At 41.9% G+C, this 20,948-nt stretch overlaps 1 protein-coding gene across 3 annotated transcripts in view; it reads left to right on the top strand.

Moving 5' to 3' along the window:
• Dpr12 (defective proboscis extension response 12) overlaps positions 1–20,948 on the top strand; it is an 86,569-nt gene that overhangs the window by 59,029 nt on the left and 6,592 nt on the right. The window contains exons 1-2 of one of the 3 annotated variants that reach the window (XM_076389530.1): positions 7,310–7,349; positions 19,314–19,411. In XM_076389530.1, the coding sequence (XP_076245645.1) occupies positions 19,336–19,411 (76 nt within the window). In that variant the 5' untranslated portion in view covers positions 7,310–7,349; positions 19,314–19,335. Of the gene's footprint in view, positions 1–7,309; positions 7,350–17,590; positions 17,688–19,313; positions 19,412–20,948 lie in introns of those variants that run through there. The other 2 variants (XM_076389529.1, XM_076389528.1) reach the window with 2 other exon arrangements.

The following is a 20,948-nucleotide window of genomic DNA, read 5'->3' as shown; positions in this document are numbered from 1 at the left end:
TAAAACGTAGAAAAAAATGCATAGACTTAGTTTACAAATGGTTACAATAAAAATAAGGTTGTTGACGGAACGTTAATATTTAATATTTAGCGTGACAGTTGTTCTTGTTAAGCAATCTCAAATGTACGAATATCCAAAATTTTTCAATATTTAAACATCAATAGCATCTGTCTTTATTTGATCGAAATTCCAGATTCCAACTCTTGAAATAAAATTTACTACCACTTACAAAAAACGGTGCTACAAAGGGTGGTAGTTGAGATACGTAATTAAACATTGCGATATTGCAAATAAAAAAAATTGTTGAACCAAAAGTGTGAAGACACGGACACAACAATGTACCCATTACGAGTACCTGAAGTAATTGCACTCATAAACTACAATACTTTGCCCAGCCAAGGCACACCCTAAATTAATCTCTCTCCATAAAATTATGCCTCTATTACTCTCACTATAATAAACATTAAACCTACAATCTTCCATGTTGAACCACGAAAGCGATAAGAAATATTTCCCAAGAAATACCGTTCGTCTGACCTGCACCCCATTCGTCTCTCTTCGCAGACGTCATCGATTCGGCGTCAGAGGCACCACCATGATGCAATCCTTTAATCCAACCTTAAAACCCCGCCGTATTTTCCCCTCATATCTCACGTTCCACGTCAGAAGTTCCACTATCCATTCGAGGTACGATCGTCGAGGAAGTGACATTAATAAAACCCAATTCACACGGAATTACAACAACCCTTCCGCTCCCTCTCCCAGCATCCCAAGATATCGACCCTCCACGACTCCCTTTTGCAAGGACAATCGCACCGAGACAGAGAACGCTAATCAAGATCGGTGAATCCTCGCTTACACGGCGATTCTCGGCACTTTCTCCATAGATCTTCGACGACCGTACGTGATCGTTATCAGCGGCAGCGGCGGGCCAACAACATCCACCGTACACGGTTATCTCAATGATAAATCGTGACAGAACGATACGTGCCATCGATACAGGATCATACGGCGCGGGTCAGTCGGCTGGTACGAGTTATCGAAAGCAACGGGACGAAAGGCGGGCAGGACGAGCGTTGGAGACAACAGGAAAAACCTGAGAGAACGAACGAAGAGAGGAACAGTTATTGCGAAGAATCTCTATCGAGCAATTCCATCTCGAACAGCAATTCACCTACCAGCCCTCTGTCTCTTGTACGTCTTTTCCTCGTTCGTTTTATTCTCCCGGCAGCAACGTGAAGCTGAAACGAGAGCAGGTTGAACGTGCCCGTATCGTTCCCTCCACGGAACACCATCCCAGCTAATTCGACATTCGTTTCGTCCCTGACCACCTAACCCCGTCCCTTCGTCGAAGTCGATAAGACGACGGGTTAATTGCGGCTCGCGATCAGCTTTAAAATTGCGCTTCCCGCGGACCCATTTCCAGGCGACTTTCATAGCGTTACGTAATACTTAAGTCGAGCAACTGGGGAAAGAAAGGGAGGCCCTCCTCCCCTCCTCTCCGTAATTAGGGAGGAGAAACTATTTTCGTCAGGCCGGGAGGATAAAAATGCTGAAACAATAAATGCCGCTTTCGCTGGCGCAATTATCGCTGCTCCGCTAAGGGAAGACAAGAGGGCAACGGAGGGCAGGAAAAAATATTCCCTTCTCCAGTTAACCATAATCCGTTTTCATCAAAGGGGCGGGAGAGCCGAGAGCCAGCGAGGCTAGAGGACAGAGGGTGGTTCAGACCGACCGCAGGCATGCTCGCCCCCTGTTAAAGTATTATCATTCCGCAAGTTTCTATGCAGGCTTCATAATGAAGTATTCACCTGCTCGTAATCTCCATTCTACTTCCTGCTACGCTATTCTCTTCTAGCTGCCTTGGCCAGATACCCGCCGCGACAATGCACAGGCGGTGGTGAGGTCTTTCCGAGGAAAAATGCTCTCGTCCCATGGCATGGCGGGCCGAGCTAATCCTGTTCGGCTTACGAAACAACCGGGCCTGACCGGCTCGTTTCCATAATGCATGCTATCCGAGATATTCGGGCTGCGCCCGTCGGGGCCTTCGGTAGGGATGACCAGCGAATCTGCCCGAAGAAATTATTTATTCGCGGGCACGAACCAGCTCGCGATGAACTGAATAATGCGAGGGCTGCCGGCAGCTTGTGTTAATCAGTTTTCCAACTACGATAACTGGACCGTGCATCTGGTGACCTCGTTCCGCTGGGCGGGATGTTTGACAGGACATGAAGCGTTCGGGACGCGAGACGTCACCGAGCAAATTAGGCGCGCGACCGCCACGGTCTCAGCACGTACCGAGATCGCTTTCGTGCTGGTAATGTACACTTGTTGGGAGAGATATAGCGCGCTTGGGAGAGCTCTCGGGGTGATGCGGTCAATACGAGAGATTCGAGAGGGTTTTCGAGAGAGTGGAGGTTCCTGGGGCTTTGTCGATATTTTAGAGACTTCTGTAGATCGTTTATAGGTTTCCTGTAGAGAGCTGGAGGGTTTTAAGGAAAGATTTGTAGGTGGAGGCGAAGACTCTAGATTTCGTTCGAAACTGAGGGAGGTATTGTTGATTGGGAAACCTCTCGGAGTGATGAGGTCAATGGGAGAGATTCGAGAGGGTTTTCGGGAAAATTAAGACTTCTAGGTTTTTCTGAATATCCTAGAGACTTCTGTGGGACGCTTAGAGATCTCTGTAGGAATCTAAAGAGTTTGAGAGGAAGGTTTCTAAGGAGAGATGAAGACTAATTTCATGCGAGATTATAAGTCTCAACTATTTTTAACCCAGTTAGAGTTATTTCACCTAGTTCAGTGTAACATATAAGAAACATTTTTAATTCAAATGTTTCAAATCTTAAATGTTAATCACAATTTGGAATTCATATTTAACCTAGAATAAACCAGATCTTCATATTCTCCATACATACAGCTGACAATGTTTAAACACTCAACGTCAAATAAAATAAAGTGCCTTGAAGTTAGCCTAAAGTGTACCAAATAATACTTTACAAGAAGAAGAATACTCTACCTCTAACTTCTGATAAAAAGGTTTCTAAAAAACAACAGAGTCCACTCAAGAAGAATATCATTCTAGTAATGCATCTGTGATATCTTTCGCTACAGGCTATTTATCTAGAGTAGGGTATACCCATCGTAACCTGATCCTTCTGACCATGACATCTAGAACCTAATCTTATTTTCCAACACACTTCTCTCTGACAGACGAAAAGATTCTGAAACAGACATTCCCAACCCTTTCTTGTGTCATCTGAGTCCTGCACCGTGCAAATACTATCATCCTAGCCGCTGCTTAGTCCACTGACCTGTGTTATCCTAATCCTACTGAATCAGCGTACATATGTCCCCAAGCTCTAGACCCTTTTATCCTTGCTTTCAGATATCCTTTAAGATACATACGTTTGTTAAGCAACGTTACCACAAGTTGAAACTCAGTTCAGTTTTTACTAATAATATTCTACTTTATTTGTAGATGTCAGTGTGATAGATTTGGTTGGAGTTTTTTATGGGTACACTGTTTGTCTACTCAATTATAATTTGTTCCACTAGCTTCCTGGGAAATGGACTCCTTAATAATCTGTTTCCAGTGGTGATTCTTATACGCTACCCATCCGTTACAATGGACAGTATCGTAAACTGAATATCTTGAACTGATGGACGAGGGTCCCCTTGCTTCTCGATTTTCGATAACCCTGGGATAATGTTTGGTAAAGGAAGTCAATATTTCCCTCCCATATAAAACAACCGCCACGAATGTCTACCCCCAGAGGTAACGAAAAAGGCGGAAGCTGAAATACCTGAAGTCAATACACGTACAAAGTCGATTTCTTAAACATATGTGTCTTTTCGTTTATATTTACTATTGCTTACAAACGTAACAAGTTGGTTACGTTATTAAGTTTGTTCTGTTTTAAAACAATGAAAGAGTAAAATCTATGAAATAACATTCGCCTGATGGAAAAATAATACCAGATTTGTACCGTAACTGAGATCAACAAAATCAACATTCGCTAAAATAATAATTATACTAAAAATAAATTTTCTATGGTTTGTTTTTCAGACAATAGAAAGTTTCAATGGTACAGCTTTTATTGGTACAGCTATATCTTCTTGATGAGGTATAGATATTTTAGTAGTCTAATAATATATATAGTTTGAAACCATCGAGTAGTACAACCCTGTCTTTCGTCAAACTCTCGTAAGTGACACTCCACCTAAATGAAGACAAATCAATAAGTAGTATAACCCTTGTGCCGCGTCAGACATGTTGGAAGTATACTTGGTCAGACAATCAGTTTCAGAACTTCATAAGCGACTTCCAAATATTCTAATCATTTAAGTTATTGAACATCAACTAACTTTTCTAATTATCTTCCCCTAAATTCTAAATATTTTTAATTTCTCATCGTTGTCAAAAATTCATAAATATACCAGATACTTAAACATGAAAAAAGTACAAAACACGCATAATACACAAAATACTCAAACTAAAAAGATAAAAAAGATCTCTATCTAAATTCCATTTTTGTTTGCTTCTATTTATAGAAATACGAATTTACACAGGCATTCACGACCGACTGACCACAAATGAAAGTAGGAGCTTTTCTTCCCACGCACGCGTTGGTTCCCACTATCCCTCATCGCAGAGAAATTGAAAATTCTGCCCAATATCATCCACCGATAAATTGAAACGTCGGGCCGTTGAAACGTAGGCTCAGCAAGCTCAGCCTTCAGTCCGCTAAATCTTTCAGGGCAGCGAAAATCGTCGGGAACGATCGTTTCGCGAGGACTGGCTCGTCGGGGAATTTGCGACACTCGACTCTCGAGGAGCCCAAGAAGATAACGAAAGAGTTGGCTAGCGATAATAGATCGACGCGAGTGTTGAAACTGTCGAGGACGGTTTAAAGGTAGATCTTTGGTAAAGTGATAGCCGAAGTGGCTTTCGTTTCTCATTTCTCGGTTACTCGAGTGCATCTCTATAGCCTCGTCCTAAGTCCCTGCGCCGCGGGGACGCTCGTTCAAGAACGATCTTCAGCGCCAAACGGTGAGCAAAGGTTTGTACACGTTTAATGAACAGCCAACGCCCCACGACGTCTCCGTAAAAATAGTTAACACGGTTTTTCATTAGACCCACCCATTCTTTCGACGATTCCTTGTCGCTGTGCCTTCAGGAGCCTGGCTACGCTCGAATAACTAACGATACTACTCGACCGCTTTTCTCGCCGCGATTATACGTGTGAATGTAATTATCGAAGCGGTCAAGTGCTTAATTAGGATCAGCTCGGAAATGTGAGTTAAATTTCGTTCACCGCGGTGGAAATGCTCGGGGATCAACTTGGACGTTCGGTAATTTCGAGCATCGACGAACAATGTCGGCTTGAAAATGCACCAAGGCGGGTTACAAGTATCTGACGAAAGTTTTCACACGAGAATCTCTTCAGTCGCGGTTAACGATGGAGTCGAGCGTATCGCGAGAGTGGTATAGGTATCGATGTACATATACATATACACTTATGTGCGCGTGAAACTTGGTTACTTGCTGTACGAATCTCGTGGAACGTTCGATGATGCTGATTACTACATTCTTACGTCATATCGCTATTATGTGAGCGATTGTTAAAATAGCATAATATGTGTTAATGAGTGCAATGGCGCTGTTTTAATGAGAAGTTGGTGCATATGCAAATTTTTCCATCAGTTGTTCTATTGAATATGAAACTAGAAACCTGGGTAAATTTTATTTGAAACGAAAGTAAGAAATAATTATTGAAAACAACATTTCGTTATGGGTTTTTTTAATTGTTATTTGAAACTACGGGAAATATTTTTAAATATACGAATATTTCATTAGTTTCTTATTTTAAAACCAGAAAGAGAGTAAAAATCAGAATAATTCCACTTTGCGTGCAAAATTTAATTATTTGGTTATTCCTGAAATAACTGTTCATTATTTTCTGAAATAACTGTTCATTATTTTCTGAAATAAGATAAAGTAATTATATCTCGGAACCGAAATAATTACAAATTAAAATAACGAGTAGTTTAAGATAATGTTATAATATTTCAAATATGTCTAGATATGTTTGAAAATTCCTGAATTAATAAGCATGACACTCAAACATATCATCTAGAATCTCCAAGAAGTTAGCTTAAACTACATATGTATATTCCAGCAGAGCACATTTTCTTCCTCACAAAACATCGATCTTGTACAATCACATTCTCCTCTCCGCTCCAACTATAGAATAATATAATATGTATAAACCAAAGATACATCCGGTCGGAATATTGACGTACCACCGAGCAAAACCTAACTCTACGTTTGGATTGCAGCCCATTAATATCGAGTCTCCGCCAGCTCATGCCTCGAGTTTTAATTGAAACTAACTGCTATCTGAAACCTCCCCGCTCCAAGGAAACTAATCAGCTCGAACAAAGGAATTTCGTTAACGCGAAGGTGCACGTCCATTCAAACTGTTGCAGCAAGAATCGAAGTTTCATTAAACGCAACGTTCTCGAGTTACACGCCAAGGCAAACGGATCGTTTGCGCAAACTTCTTCAGAGGATGTCCAAGGGGACTCTCGACTCACTGATCCAAACGCCCGGGGGCGACTCCATTCTGGATGGTGAACGCCAGCTGATTAGGGGCACCGGCGCGAAGGAGAGCTTATCACGTGTCACGGTAGAGCGGAGGAAAAAATTTGATACACGAGAGGAGGAGCGGGTTCGAGGAGATCAGCCCTGGAGTCGAATTCGATCAATGGGGACCATTCTCGGAGCGTGTTCTCGTCGACGCCGTCCGAAAAGTGAGCGGCACGTAGAATCGTCGTCAGTGTAGCCGTAAAATTTCAATTTTCTCGGTATCGCCGTATCCAGGAAATAGACCAGGCGTTGGGCGCGACCGCTTAGCCATGCCAGCACCGACATGCACATTCGACATACGGTGCAAGGGTTTTAGAGGCAAGGTAAACGGGGATCGATACCGAGGAGTCGTTCAATCTTTCGACCTCCCCCTCCTCGATACAGGGCCAGGGAAAGGGGAGGCAGTTCTCAAATTTATGTGGGAGCTCGGAGAAAAAGGGTACACGCGCGAATCGATAACTCGCTCGAGAATAATCCCCTAACATCCAGCCGATCGTCTCGGTATCTCGATCCGCGGGCGCCGCTGCTAAGAAACGTTTGATGGAACGAGATCTGAACGCCTGCTGAATGTTGAAGCTCGTGAGAATTCGAACGATAATCGGGGCAGCGATACGCGAATCGCGAGCGATAAGGAAACAGTGAGGGGAGAATTTTTTACGTTGACTCACGCTGAACGCGGGGCAACGCAAAGCAGTTTAAGGTACGTTAGCGTCGTAATAGTTGGACACTTAAGATGTTACACGTTCTACTAAGTGGGCAACCTGAAAATACGTATCCTGATATTTGAATTGCAATAATTGCATTCCAGTAGCTGAATATAGGTACTATTTTATGATACCATTTTTTGTTTTTTAGTGGAGTAGAGTTTAAGCTTAAAATTAAATTAAATTAGTGTTAGAGTTCAGGTACTAGGATATGGTTGGCTCAGTCAGGGTTTAAGGCTTTTGAATGATAGCCATAAACTTCTGGAAGAAGTGTCTCAATATTTTGCAAACACTGCAACTAAATTCATCAAGGATGCGAATGACACACTGACAGTGGTATGTCTCTTGTAGTGCTCCACTATTTAAGTGTACCTGCTCATGTTTCAGTTCTTTGCTCACTAACAGTGCAGTTTAACTGCAGTAATTTAATTACTGAATTATTATTTTAAATATCCATACAATATTTATCAAAAATAATTATCGTACAAATTTATAAATTAAATAAATTTACGGCGACTAAAAGCGCATCGGCTATTTGCAACACAAAAAAATTCTACAAAAATCTCCCAGATAATTACCTATTATTCATTAACATTTTCATTATTTATCTATCGTCCAATCAAGACGACTTAATTCTTCATCACCTTAATGAAAATATACACCCATCAATCTCCCCTCCAAAAAAGAAAGAAGACCAATGAAACTGCACTAACATTGATTGCCCACTCACTGTTACAGCACCCGCTACAGTGCAAAAGGTCAAAGTTAAAAGCCAGTCGTTCCCAAAATCCTAGAAATGGGTGAAACTATTTTTTTAATACTTAGCTGGTTCAGCGTTTGCACCCCGCCATTATCGACAATCCACGTATCGGCGAACGAATCGCGGCCACAGACGTTCGACCGAAAAAAGCGATACCTGTGGCATTGATTACCGATTCGCGTTCGAATCTGGACGCTGGGAACGCGATTCGTCGGTCGGGTATGCGAGATCGATCGAGCAGGGCGAGCAACGCCCGGTCTGAGGCATCGATTAGGGAATGAATCGTTTCGCGTAAAAGCGGCTGCAGAATCACATCGCTCCGTTCGTTCTAGCGCGAGCTGTGCAAGGGATGTTGGTCAAGATATCGCCTAACCGCGTTCGTGTAACAGAGCGTTTCCAAGGCGGAAGTATCGCGCGAGATTACGCGATAGGGGAGGTTCGTGCGCCCCTCGTTCGGTCGTCCGCTCGATCCCAACGAGGTTTCGGTGAAAGGAACAAATTATCCTGCTACTAGCTGCCGAGGATTCGTTAATAATTACTGGCCAGGCGAGATAGCAGGTGTTTCGAAAAGGGCTTCGAGATATCGAATTAAGACCGAGTCGAATTTTTCCATGCCCCAGTGTTCGTGCTGCTGGAATGGTTGAATAGTCATCGAGCATATTCGAGGTCTTTGAATATTTATGCTGTTTTAACTTTCTTAGCGTGGAGTTAAAATGACGAAAAAGTGAGTTTTAAGTACTTGCTCGGAGGACATGATCGAATGGCATGATTTCTCGTTTCTGTGTTAAGGGGTTACCCTACTGTGACTTCTTTGAAACTAATAAGAACTTTGGGAATTAATTTTGGAAAAACTATATACACGATTTTATTCATTTGTAATACTTTATTACTATCCATCTCAATAAATGTATATTGAGAATTTTATTACCAAATATCAATATTTGTTGAAGTGATATAACTCACGTCCAACGCCGTTCTTTGAAATGGTGTACATGGTTTTAGCTATCTGGTTAATCCGATATAAAAACCAAATTTTTTTGATAAATTAGATTGCATTTGATATGAATCGACGATTTTTCCGATAACATTTTTTGTTTACATAATATACTCAATAACAGTGTGAATTTGTGTGGTAGTATTAAACAAATATTAACTAATATTTTTGTATAAAATTTTCAGTGTGTGTTTATTGAGACGGATATTAATAAAAATACAAAAAATGAATAAAATTGTACCTGTAGTTTTTCCAGAATTAATTCCCAAAGTTTTATCTAGTTTTGACAGAGTCACAGCGGGGAAACTCCTTAAGAGAACTAGGAATTATATTAAGAAAATAGTCCTATAATCCTTTTCTACTATTATATATTTCACTCGGTAAAGGAATGAGAATCTCAGGTTCCAGATCAAATTATTCAAACCTTGCTCAATTAGATTAACCAAAATTTCTATTTGAGGTAGAACATTTCATCACTTCGCAAAACTCTATTTCCAGCCATCTCTATTATTCGGCAACTCCCCACGAAAGAAGTACATTCGATTTTAACATTCTCTTCTGCTCTAAAATACCCCACGACGGAAGAAAGCGTTGGAATTTCATGGTCAGAAGGTCAGGACCCAAATCCACCGTTCAATCCATCTTAGCTTTCAAGGAAACCCCGATAACCGTATCCACGCCGGGTTGAGGAATTATTAGGCGCGAATACAGACAGTTCCTTCCTCCTCGAACGAGCACAAAACGTCCCCTCGCGTCGAGGTGGATAATTAACGTGCGGCGACGACATTCCGCGGTGAGTTATTGTTCTGAAATAATGTGGCTCGCGCGTAACCGCCGCCGAAAGTGTTAGTTTCGCCTCAATTAAAAATAATGAGAGTCACGGCTAGCGGACGTGGCGGCCGTTCAACGAAATGCCTCTCGTTTGCCTCCACTCGGAGGAAAGGAAGCCTCGAACGTTTTCTGCTTGAAGAAGCGCGGTGATAAGATTGAAACACGCTCGTAAAGTTTATATTCCCCGTAGACTGGACGTTGTAAAGGGAAATCTGACGGATAATATCGACGTGGTTTCGGTATTCGTTCCTGAGTGGCCGAGATCACGTATGACGAGTCACGTACCCAATGAGATCGAGATATTATCGGGTCGGTGGATAATCGTGACGCGGAGCAAGGCACGCCGCGGTCCTCGTTAACGACCACCGTCCACCACTGCTTGATCATCTCGATCTTAATTCGCGTAGCGAACATTTAACAACGACCTGGAAAAGGCGGAACGTTCTAGCCGCTGTGGAACAGTCTACCAGCGCTGCGTTTACGTTTGTTCAGGATTTTTGGCTTGAAACGTGTGATGAAGGAAAGGGGGAATATATTTTACGTTTTACATATTCAGTGAGTCAACAAAATATTTGCGTACCTAGTTTTTGAACATGTAATAACATAGCTCGGTGTTAACATTAATAGAGACTGTTTCGTTCAATAATAGAATGTATACAAAGGTGATGTTTTTGTGTGAAACACTTAATGTTGTATAATAGAATAATAATGGGAGAAGAATGACAACTATGCATCAATAGATGTTGAAAAAATCCTTTTATAATTTTTTCCACTATTATTGAAGGATAATGTTTGCTTTTCATTCTGAATACTATTGTGTATCATTCTCTTTTCCACGGCATCTTTTTATGCACAGTTACTACATGAGAACTGGGTAGACAAGTACTTTTTTTATTCACTGTGTATATTATTGGAAAAGTAGCGCAGATCATATTCTGTTCTCTGGCTTTTGTTAGGTTCGTGTAAAGCAAGTGTGGAGAAATTGTAATCGCTGAAAGAATATTTTGTGATAATATCGCAGAAGTGTGAGGGAACATATCGTATTACTAATCTAGATAGGGAAACTAATTCTAGCGGTTTTTATGAATATAAGACCGCCTGTAACTCAGAAATAAGGTCAAATGGGACAAATGTTTATGTGAACATTTTTCGTTATCTTTATGTCCCCAGTTCACCCTCGAAGTTGTATCATGGTTTTAGCATAGTGGAGGCTACGAGGAAAAATTCTCAGGTATAACGCTCATTTTTTAATGAGGCTTTCCAAGTTGGGGGAAGTTGTCAAACTGAATCTCACTACGTACTATGTGGATATGGCCAGTAATTTATGAAACATTTAAAAATTAAAGTTTAAGTATATTTGAATATTTAAATATTTGAATATTTGAATATTTAAATATTTAAATATTTGAATATTTGAATATTTGAATATTTGAAAACACCTCATAACATTAAATTTTAGAAAACTGTTCGCGAATCTGTACCGAACACGAAAATCCAACCCTCTAACGACTATGAAATCCATTCTGCATGCAGCCCAATCTCTTTCCTCTCAACGGAAGCTCATGTATCATAATTTCGAGTTTGAAAAATTCTTTGACGAGCGCTGCACAGTTGCAGCCTCGACAGAAGCGTCCAGAGCACAATGCACAAAATGACCTTTTCAGCGCAGGTCCACTTGCTGGCAGAAAGAACGTGCTTCAAGTTGAGGCAAGTGTTAATTGCACTTAAGTTAATTGAGGACGGTAAGAATGAAATTTTTGTATACACGACTAGCTCAGACTCAGGCAAACGAAGTGGACAATCGCCTTTGGCATTCACACCTGCTCGCAAACATTTCGTCCGGTTCCAAGAGAGCACAGGAACGATAAGATCCTTCGATTCGTTCGTCGTTCGTCCTTCAACAAACCACCGACAACGCGTTACGATCGCTGCGCATTCACGACCTGCTTCCATTTCCTACGCGTGCATTCGAGTGCAACGGTACACGGAATAAGTATATATACAATAGCAATGCCACTTAACATGCGAAGTCACGCACGATACAACCGCTGTTCCCCCGATATCGCGTCCCCCTACTTGCGTTCGAACCCTCCACCCACCACGCACCACTATCGCGAACCATGGTCGTGGGTTTAAATCGCAAGGACTCAGGCCACTGGTTCTCAAACTTCACCCCTTAGTAACCGCGTTTAGAGATACTGAAATACTTATGCTCTACTTTCTTAGAGTATATCCTAACTCACTATCTGACTAAAAGGTATTTTTAAATTTTAATTGTGACGACAATTATGTTGCAGTGAGACAGGTGCATATTTCTTATTTCGAATAGTCCATTAATGATTCTGGATATTAAGTAGTAAAGGGAGGAATCAATAATTATTTTTTGGAAGAATATACAGGGTGGTCCACTTAAGTAAGGCCACATAAATATCTCTTTTCCTAATTGTGATGATACAACAAATATTTTACATGCAATTCGAATGGTATGGAGGGACCATGTACTGAAAATGATGTTTCTTTTTCAAAGTTTCGAATAAAATATTTGTTATATCATTACAATGGGAATAGATATGTTCGTGGCTTTATTTAAGTGAATCACTCTGATTATTCCAATTTTTTAACTGATATGGCAACACTACCCCAATTTGAGAACCACGGTACGAGAGGGGCATATTGGCGCAGCGAAGTGTGCTCAGAAGAAGCAGTTAGCCAAGGATTTTACGGTATTCCAGAACGAGTGGGTTGCGCGGGTAATGATGGTAAACCAGCAGCGTCGCGATTTTTCTAAGCATCGTGAGAAACGCGTGTCGCTTTGGAAGCGTCGGTTAAGGGGGTCGCGAGAGAATCCATCGAACTGACATGACCCGTGGTTTCAAGTCGTCGTGCAATTGTACAAATCTCATTATCCAACGTGTCCCAGGGCTAAGAGGGAATATTGAAATCGCCCTGGTCGCCTTTCTAACCGAACGAAATAGAGGCATCGATCCTCTTCATGGTAGTCGTGTATGTAAATCAGAAAACTGGCGTGGAACAAATAAATACGGTCTGTAGATTGGGTAAACGCGGAAATTGAAAGCAAACAGATCCTTACACTCGATAAATAAGCTTTCGCGTGTCCATTAAACCCTCTGTCGTGCGAATCTATATGTCGGGTTTTGAACAGCTTGGAAAATCAGAAAATTGCTTTTCCAGCAGCATTCGTGAATGGGACCTCTCATGCTGCAGAGGGTTAAGGTTACAATTTCCCTCTCTATGTACCATATTTTCTTTGCATGGACTGTATATAGATACTATTATATCGGTGATAGTATAGTCGAGGAAATTTGACCGATCAGAACAATTTAGAGGTTACCCTTACTGTAAGCTGAGTTTCCCCTTACACCTCTTGGGAGTTATGCAACTCTATGCGGTCAGTGTCAAAATACGTGCAGGACTTCGAAGATGGGTCTCGATTTCGGCCAAAACTCGTGAACTCTAGTGCAGTGGGACCTTGATTAACTAGGTCTCGAATATCCACAATCTGTGCTACGCAGTTTCAGATATTCAGTTCAGAAGATAAGGATGGGTTTCAGTTACAACTTCAATCATGAATTAACACGTGTCAGAAATTTTAAAAAATGACTCCATAATATATTATAAAATAAGACGAAAATAAAGAATAAAGAAATTGCGTTTGAGGTTGCGTTCACGAGCTATTAATTGTTCAGAAGATATGTCTGACTCGAAGGCTTATTCTACTGACGACACTGAACTGACTGATCCACGCCTGGAGTAGAATAAGACTCCAGTCCAGACAGACCAAGGTCCTAGTATACACAAAATCAACCTAATCTCAAAATCTAGAATCCAAAAAGATTTGAAAAACTGATTCACTCGCACCGAGTCCCTAGCTCATATCGAACGAACAGCGCACTCGCGTGAGTTCTACTCTTCGCCTCGCGAGCTTTATAGGCCCTGCTGGGCAATTGTTCGAGGCGGGAAGACGATCGTTCGCGCGCGGCGGCTAATGCAACATTTCCGGGAACAGGAAGGATCGGAAGGGCGTCCGATTTCAGCTCGGTTCCCCCATTCATCTTGCATAACTCTGACAGGCGAGCCTCCAGCGATAAATAAGGGCTCCCGCTACCTACCCCACACTAGGATTTTAATTCTGCAAAGACCAGGTCGACCACGACACCCTAATCGTGCTCGATTCCATGCATACGTAAGGAGCATCAGCAGACGCCGCATGCGAGCGGCTGGGCCGACTCTTTGCAACAGCTCCCTGCAGACCCATTTATCGATCCTCCCGTGTGCCAAACGAAAGGTTTCCATTAACCGCGTGTACCGTGCCTCTCGTTGTATGTACAGCGTTCGTACAACTGTTTCATCAGCGTGCATTTACCGCATTTACAGCGCGCTGCTCCTCGTCCCATTGTAACCAGCCAATTGCCGTCCAGGACGGGTCCCCGTGAAGGTGGACCAGTTACTTACGCCGATCGTCTACCCTGACCCGCATCCCCGCGAATCAATAACACCTACCCCTATGCGCTGGGGTGACTACCTGCACCTGTGTGCTGGAAAAAGGACCACTGGTTTGGGAACCTTTGCTGTAACATGTTCTAATATACTGGATGGTTTGGGAACCTTTGGTGTAATATGTTTTAATATGATCGATGGTGTGATTCCTTCTTGTGATTTGGAGTATGTTTATTTAACTATAAAGTGATGACTGAATGCTTGAGATGATATTATGTGAAGAGTTGAGGATGCACTATTAGCTGAAAGTGTGAGACCATCTGAGTATTTATTTTTTAATATTTCACGATGTAGACGAATGTAAAGTAGTCCTATAATGTAGTTTCTAGGTACATTTAATGTTTCTTTTTTGTTTTATAGTAGTATGTCGATAAATGAGCCACACTTTTACTGATGGTAAATCGAGATCTCACTTCTTGTGAATGGTATATTTCTAATGTTACTTTATACCTGTGCAAGAGTGAAAGAGAATAAGTATCAGGCTCATTTGCTTTAACCTCTAAGAAATTCAAGAGAAAAGTAGAGAAGGAAAAGAATTTGTAGCGTATACAAAAAGATTGTATTCGTAAAATTTCATGACTATCTAACGAGATCAGAATATTCAAGTAGTGTTTCATAGGTCGAAAAAAGGGATCCGAGTGAAGTAAAGAAGTCTTACTAATTTTTTAAATAGATGCAGTACCCTAAGAATCGAGAAAAAAGAAAAATTGGAAGAATGGTTTCTAGAAGTATTGAGAATAGCGACGAACTCATAATGAAAAAGTACTGTATAACGTATGCATTCGCACCCTCTATATTTCAGAAAGTAGCATTGCGACTTGCTTGGAACACATTCAATTTCGAGGACATTATACACACGCGGGTACCAAGCCTCACGTGCCTTCTGTATTCTGTTTCTATCTATTCGACGCGTCTACAGGGAAATTTATGCAAAACAAGCGTTGAATGGGGCCTCTCGGTCGGGGTAGGCTGGAAGAATGGACCTGATTCCGTGACCCTCGGATCACCGGGAAACAATAAATCACGGATAACGATTGGCGAGGGGGGAAACCTAAGAGTAACCACTGTTATTTCCTTAGGAAGACGGAGGGCACATCTAACAGGGACACTGTGGAATCCTTTGCTAGTATAATGACTGAACTAGGGATATTTATACATGTGCATGTTGAAAATTGAAATCTGTAAAAATGTGGAATACACATACAATGAAATATCTAAAGTAAAGTACGCATTATTTTTTGAAGTGTATTTATAAAACTTCAACTTTATAAAACATTCCCCTCTCTTATAATGGACGTAGAAAATGTTTGGCACTCTTAATGGAGATTTTACAAATATACTTTTATACTAAAATAATTACTAAAACGACCACAGTAATGGTAAAAAGAAATAAAGCGAATTAAAAACGTGAAAAATATTATATTTTATATCTGCTCTACTTTATCCTTTTATATTAACGTCAATATTAATTTCTCATTCGTTCTACTTGATACACATACGGAAACATCATACCGCAAGAGTTCACTCATACAACGAGATTACTACTTTATCCTCATAAAAGCGTTAAATAGTCTCATAAACTAATAGAAATCCCATTTATGTAATCTTATTAATGTACTGTTGGCTTGTCTCTCGGAATTTTTTAAACAAATCCAACAGAATCCCGTCAAATTCCTCATGGTTTGCTAAATTTCATGCTATACTACTGAATTTTAAAACGTTGCTGAATCTCACAGCCTCGGGGCAATTAATTCTACTTTCCCGTATTTTTTAAACCCCCACCCTACACGCCCTTCGATTCTCGGCTGTAGTATGGAAATAAAACGCGTAAATAACTTTCGAAAGAAAATTATACTGTTTTTTATGTAATTATAAAATACGAACGTCCATTCTAGGGTGCATTAAATCGCGGTGTTTCGCGTCCCCGTAGAAATTATTAGATAACCGCGTTAAATAAACCGACTGCAGCGGTGGATAAATGCAAATTCGGTTTATCTGTAACGGCTTATTGCGTTCTTTATTTCGTCCAGCTTCGAGGGGGTCAGAGCGAGGGGAGTTTCTCTAATAACAATTTCCCCGTCGTTGAACGGTAAATCGTGCGTATTACCGAGTTAACTCTAAAATCGAAATTTTCTCCTCGCCCGAACATACCGAAATCGTTGTAATTAATTCGAGTTTACTCGCAGATTTGCTCCCCGGTAATATTTGTGAACCGGCACGATCCTGTACGACATTTCTCTATTCCTCCTGCAAATAAATTACAGAAAATCCCGCTCCGCCGACCATTCACAAGATAACAAAGTGGCAAGTAGAGCGTTCGTAACAAATATTTCAACATTTCACATCGCGGTCCAGCGCGCGAATAATAATCGCAAAGGTATGTTAACGCTTTTAAAACTCGCTTCATTCCACGCCCCGTACCCCATCTCTTCCTTTCCCCTTCTCGTTTATACCTTTACTCGAATAAACTTTATGGTATCGTGTAAAAATTACAATAGCCACCGGTGGAAATTCGAACAATAGAATTTTATAGCGCAATAACCGAGTAGATGCAACACCGTGCGCGAAGGGGTGTAACGATAGAAAAAAGAGTGAGAGAAGGAAAAACTAAAGGGAGGGGAGGGGGAGAAAAAGAAACGGCCGGTTAAACGTTAATGCGAGACTATTCTTTCGGTGATGGCGGCAGCCACGAGCTCGCTCGATTTATCACGACCATTTTGCATTCGTCCCGTTTTATTGACCCCGCGGAGCGGTTCTTGGCCGCCCACGGTCGCCGAGCGAAACTTTAACGAGCCAATTAACGCGACAGGTAGCGATCGACCGCAAGAAATAAGTGCCCCCCTCGATTTCCGTCGCGTCGACGGTTTAATCAGCGCGCGCATTGACAAATAATAACGCGCGCGTTACCCAACACACGGTCCGTGCACGAACGTGACCATTACGGAATTAATCTGTTCGTTACCTTCGAATCGAACGCTCCGAGAGGAAAGAAACACCTGGCGGCAGTTTAAGGGCCGATCATGAGCGCTTTATCGCGTCGTTAACTTGACAAGAGAGAAACGAGGGGACCGCGGGATCGTGGCGTTTAAAAAGCGATTTGAAATTGCGCGCTGGGGAGTTTCGTGAGGAGTATCGAGATCGGTGAGAAATGGCTGGCGGAAATACTGGTTTTGCGATCGCGAGAAGGCGGAAAGGAATCGAATGCAAATCGGTGGAATTGAAGTGATAAAGGTAATGTTAATTCCTGGCTGTTTTCTGTTCCCTTCGCTGTCTTCTTCTACTAGCGGCGCTCTGTTCACCAAATCCCAGGTTTATACTTTGACTATCCACTCTAACCGCGGAAGACGGAAGTCGAGTTAATCCTGTTTCGTTATACAAATTCGTTGAAGCGTAATGGTCCTCCACTGGATGTTCTAGTGCAAAGCTGTGCTCTCGGTGTATTAATGTGGAAGCTGGAATATTTGCAAAAAGTGAATTGCAAATTCAATAAATATTCTAGCAGTATGTCCGGTTTAAATGTAACCACGCATTTATTTCCCTAGATGTTCCCTGAATACAGAGAAATTGTTTGTGTAATAGTTGTTTCGCACTAGAAGATTTATTCGAGGGGAAATTTAAACTTTTTGTGGAATTATTGTGCTGAACAATTTCAATATTGGTTTTAGGTTTTCAAACGGTACTACGCATTTTTATTGTGACGATAAAGAATTCTATTCGCTGCAATTGCACGTGGCAATATTTAGAGCGTACTTTATAAATTTTATTGAAGTTTCCACGTGTGTGTTACTCTTTAGGAAGATTTGAAGACTTGGAAATTTGTAAAAGAGATAATTCTATCGTTTACTACTTACTACTTGAAATTTTGAATATCTGAAAGTATCTGAATGTCTTAAAAATTTCAAAACTTCGAAATTTCTAAGATCAGAGGCAAGAGTAAAGGTCACGGTAGATTTCGTTTGGAGTTATTCGCACGGGAACGCTACGTTGTATCCAGGTCACTTTTTCGACTTTCCTTAACATGCAATGCGACGCGGAAGTAATCTGTTATAAATCAAGGATAAGTTCCTTCATATTTCGAATGCATACGAAACGCGCGGAGACAGCGCGAAAGCATGATGTTGCGGATTGGCTGTGTGGGTCGTCGGCGGATGCGCATAGAACCATTGCGCAACCGCGCGACCGGCAGCGTTCGATGGCGAGTGAGCTTTCGAGTCGGCTGGCCGATCGCTGAGTCAGATGTCAGCACCGTTCGGCGGCGATTTGGGTATCGATTATCGATTCTAAAATTAGCCAATCAAAATTGAATAATCGAGGCATCCCGATCGATCCTCTTTTCGCTCGCCCGATGGGCTGACGAAGAGGCCAACAGACTGGTGCGTGGTGTGCGCTCTCACTCTGCCGTACCGTAATCTTCTCTCGACGTCGTACGTCCTTTAACCGGTCGTGAGATAAAACGTCGAATCGCAACTGCGCAATCCGTGTTCTCAATTACGTGAGAAACATTTGCCAACGCTGTTTAATTCGGTTTTACTAGCTTAATCAAATTCTTTTGTACAAGACTTGTTTTAGTTGCATGTGTAAGTTTTTTGTACAATTAAACTCACGATAACTAACCCTTTGGGCGAAATAAATACTTTTAATTTCTAAGCTAATTTTCTTAAAACTATCCGCGCTGAACACATGAGAATGAAAAAAAGGAGCAGTTGCTTCCCTTAAAACTGCTTTTAAAATAAGGTTGCTCCTTCCTCTCTGTCTCCTCAGGTACGCGGAAAAATCAGAAACAGGAGACAAGGGAAGATGAGCGAATGCATACAAATTCGTGGTTTATAACCGAAATCCAACCGTTCCTTTTTCCAGGAGGACTTGAAACCTCGCAAGGATGCGGGACCGGCTATCGTGGTACATGGTCTTTCTGATCCTGCCGACAATTCTCCTGGCCAGGTCGCTCGATAAAGGTAAATAATTTTCTCGGGGCATTTAACCTGTCCCCCTTTCTCTATCTCCCAGAGGGGATATAAGTTCTCCTTGGCTCCTTGGCGTTCGTTTCCCCTGACACAATTCCTACCTTCTTATTTCATTTTAGAAAGTGGCTAAAGCCTCCACCAGACGCAATATAATCGTGGCAACGATCGTTCAATAGACGATACCACCGATCAATTTCCAGTAGCAAACGCGAGGCACTTTTCATGAAAAATTCACGGGATTAAATCAAATCGAATGGACTAGCGTATCATAAATAGAATTCTTTTTAAACAGTAAAACTAGCATTTTTAAATATTCTATATTAATTTATATGCATTTGAAATATATTTTGGACGTCTGTTGTACAATGGTGTTGCATAATAACTGAATTATTTACACTTTCCTTGTTTTGCAAATGGCTGCTCCCGAGAATCGTCTAAAAAAGATAATCCGAAAACACAATAGATACTAATATTCCTGGAGGAAGTCTGCACGGGGCATTTTAAGAAACTACACGTTATAGTCTTTTCAAAGAGAAATCTGCTTATAGTGGAGCCTTCAGCTGGGAATACCACCTCCCCCTCCCCGACGCCACGGGGCGTGCGTTAGATAAAGCCTTTATTCTCGGTACAATAAATAAGCGACATTACACGACAAAAGGAGACACGAGATCCTCAAAAAAGGAGTAGACGAAAAAGGCGAAAAGAAAAATGCCAAAAGCTAACCTCGCGGAAAATCCCTCTAGTGTGCACTTGCTCCCCCACTCAAAAGTGGCTGTGAATTGGGAATACTTAAAGGGAAAAGAAAAGAACACGATCCTGCCCAACTAACTGGTCGAAGCAAAGTAGGAGCACCTTTGCCCTCCCCCATCCCCCTTCTCGCCATGGCCTACCCTACTCCAGCGTTTCTTGTCTCGTTGTATAAGGTTTCGCATTGTCTCATGGAAACAAAAGGCAGGTAGCTTATGCCCCGCATTCAAAAGCTCGCGAAGTTCAGTCTCAAGTGCTTGTCTTTCGCTCAGACCCTTCTCCGTCTCTCCCCACCCTCTCCAACGCCGCTTCTCTATTTCTCAATTTTCCCTCTTTCCATTTACGGATTTCTATATTCACCGCCACCCCCCACCTCTGCCTCTCCCCCCCGTCGCCATCCACGCAAGTCCACTTCCCTCCGCTTTCCGCCGGTTTTCCTCGTTCTCCGCTACTCCTTTTGGCGAAGGTACTTTCGAATTAACCCCCTTGTCCTACCCCTCCCGCTTCACTATCCTTCCGACCAGCGCATCAAACTTCTTCGCCTTTCTTTCGACCCGACCTTCTTCCCTTTGATACCCCCAGAACGTAATTAATTAACATTAAGCTCGCGAGGGAGCGGTGCGTTATTCGATCCCGAAGGAGCATTTTGACTCGCTCCGCGGCAATTTCGACTTTGATCGTTTCTGCTGCGCGAAAGAAGTAACCCCTTTGAATTCTGACGAGGAAAGTTAAGCCGAGAAGAACCGAGGTTCGTGGGCTGGGCACGAGCCGCCAGAGAGAA

The sequence above is a fragment of the Calliopsis andreniformis genome, chromosome 12 (genome assembly GCF_051401765.1).
Source record: "Calliopsis andreniformis isolate RMS-2024a chromosome 12, iyCalAndr_principal, whole genome shotgun sequence".
In the NCBI taxonomy this organism is placed as follows: Eukaryota; Metazoa; Arthropoda; class Insecta; order Hymenoptera; family Andrenidae; genus Calliopsis; species Calliopsis andreniformis.
This window is presented reverse-complemented; position numbering and strand designations above follow the sequence as displayed.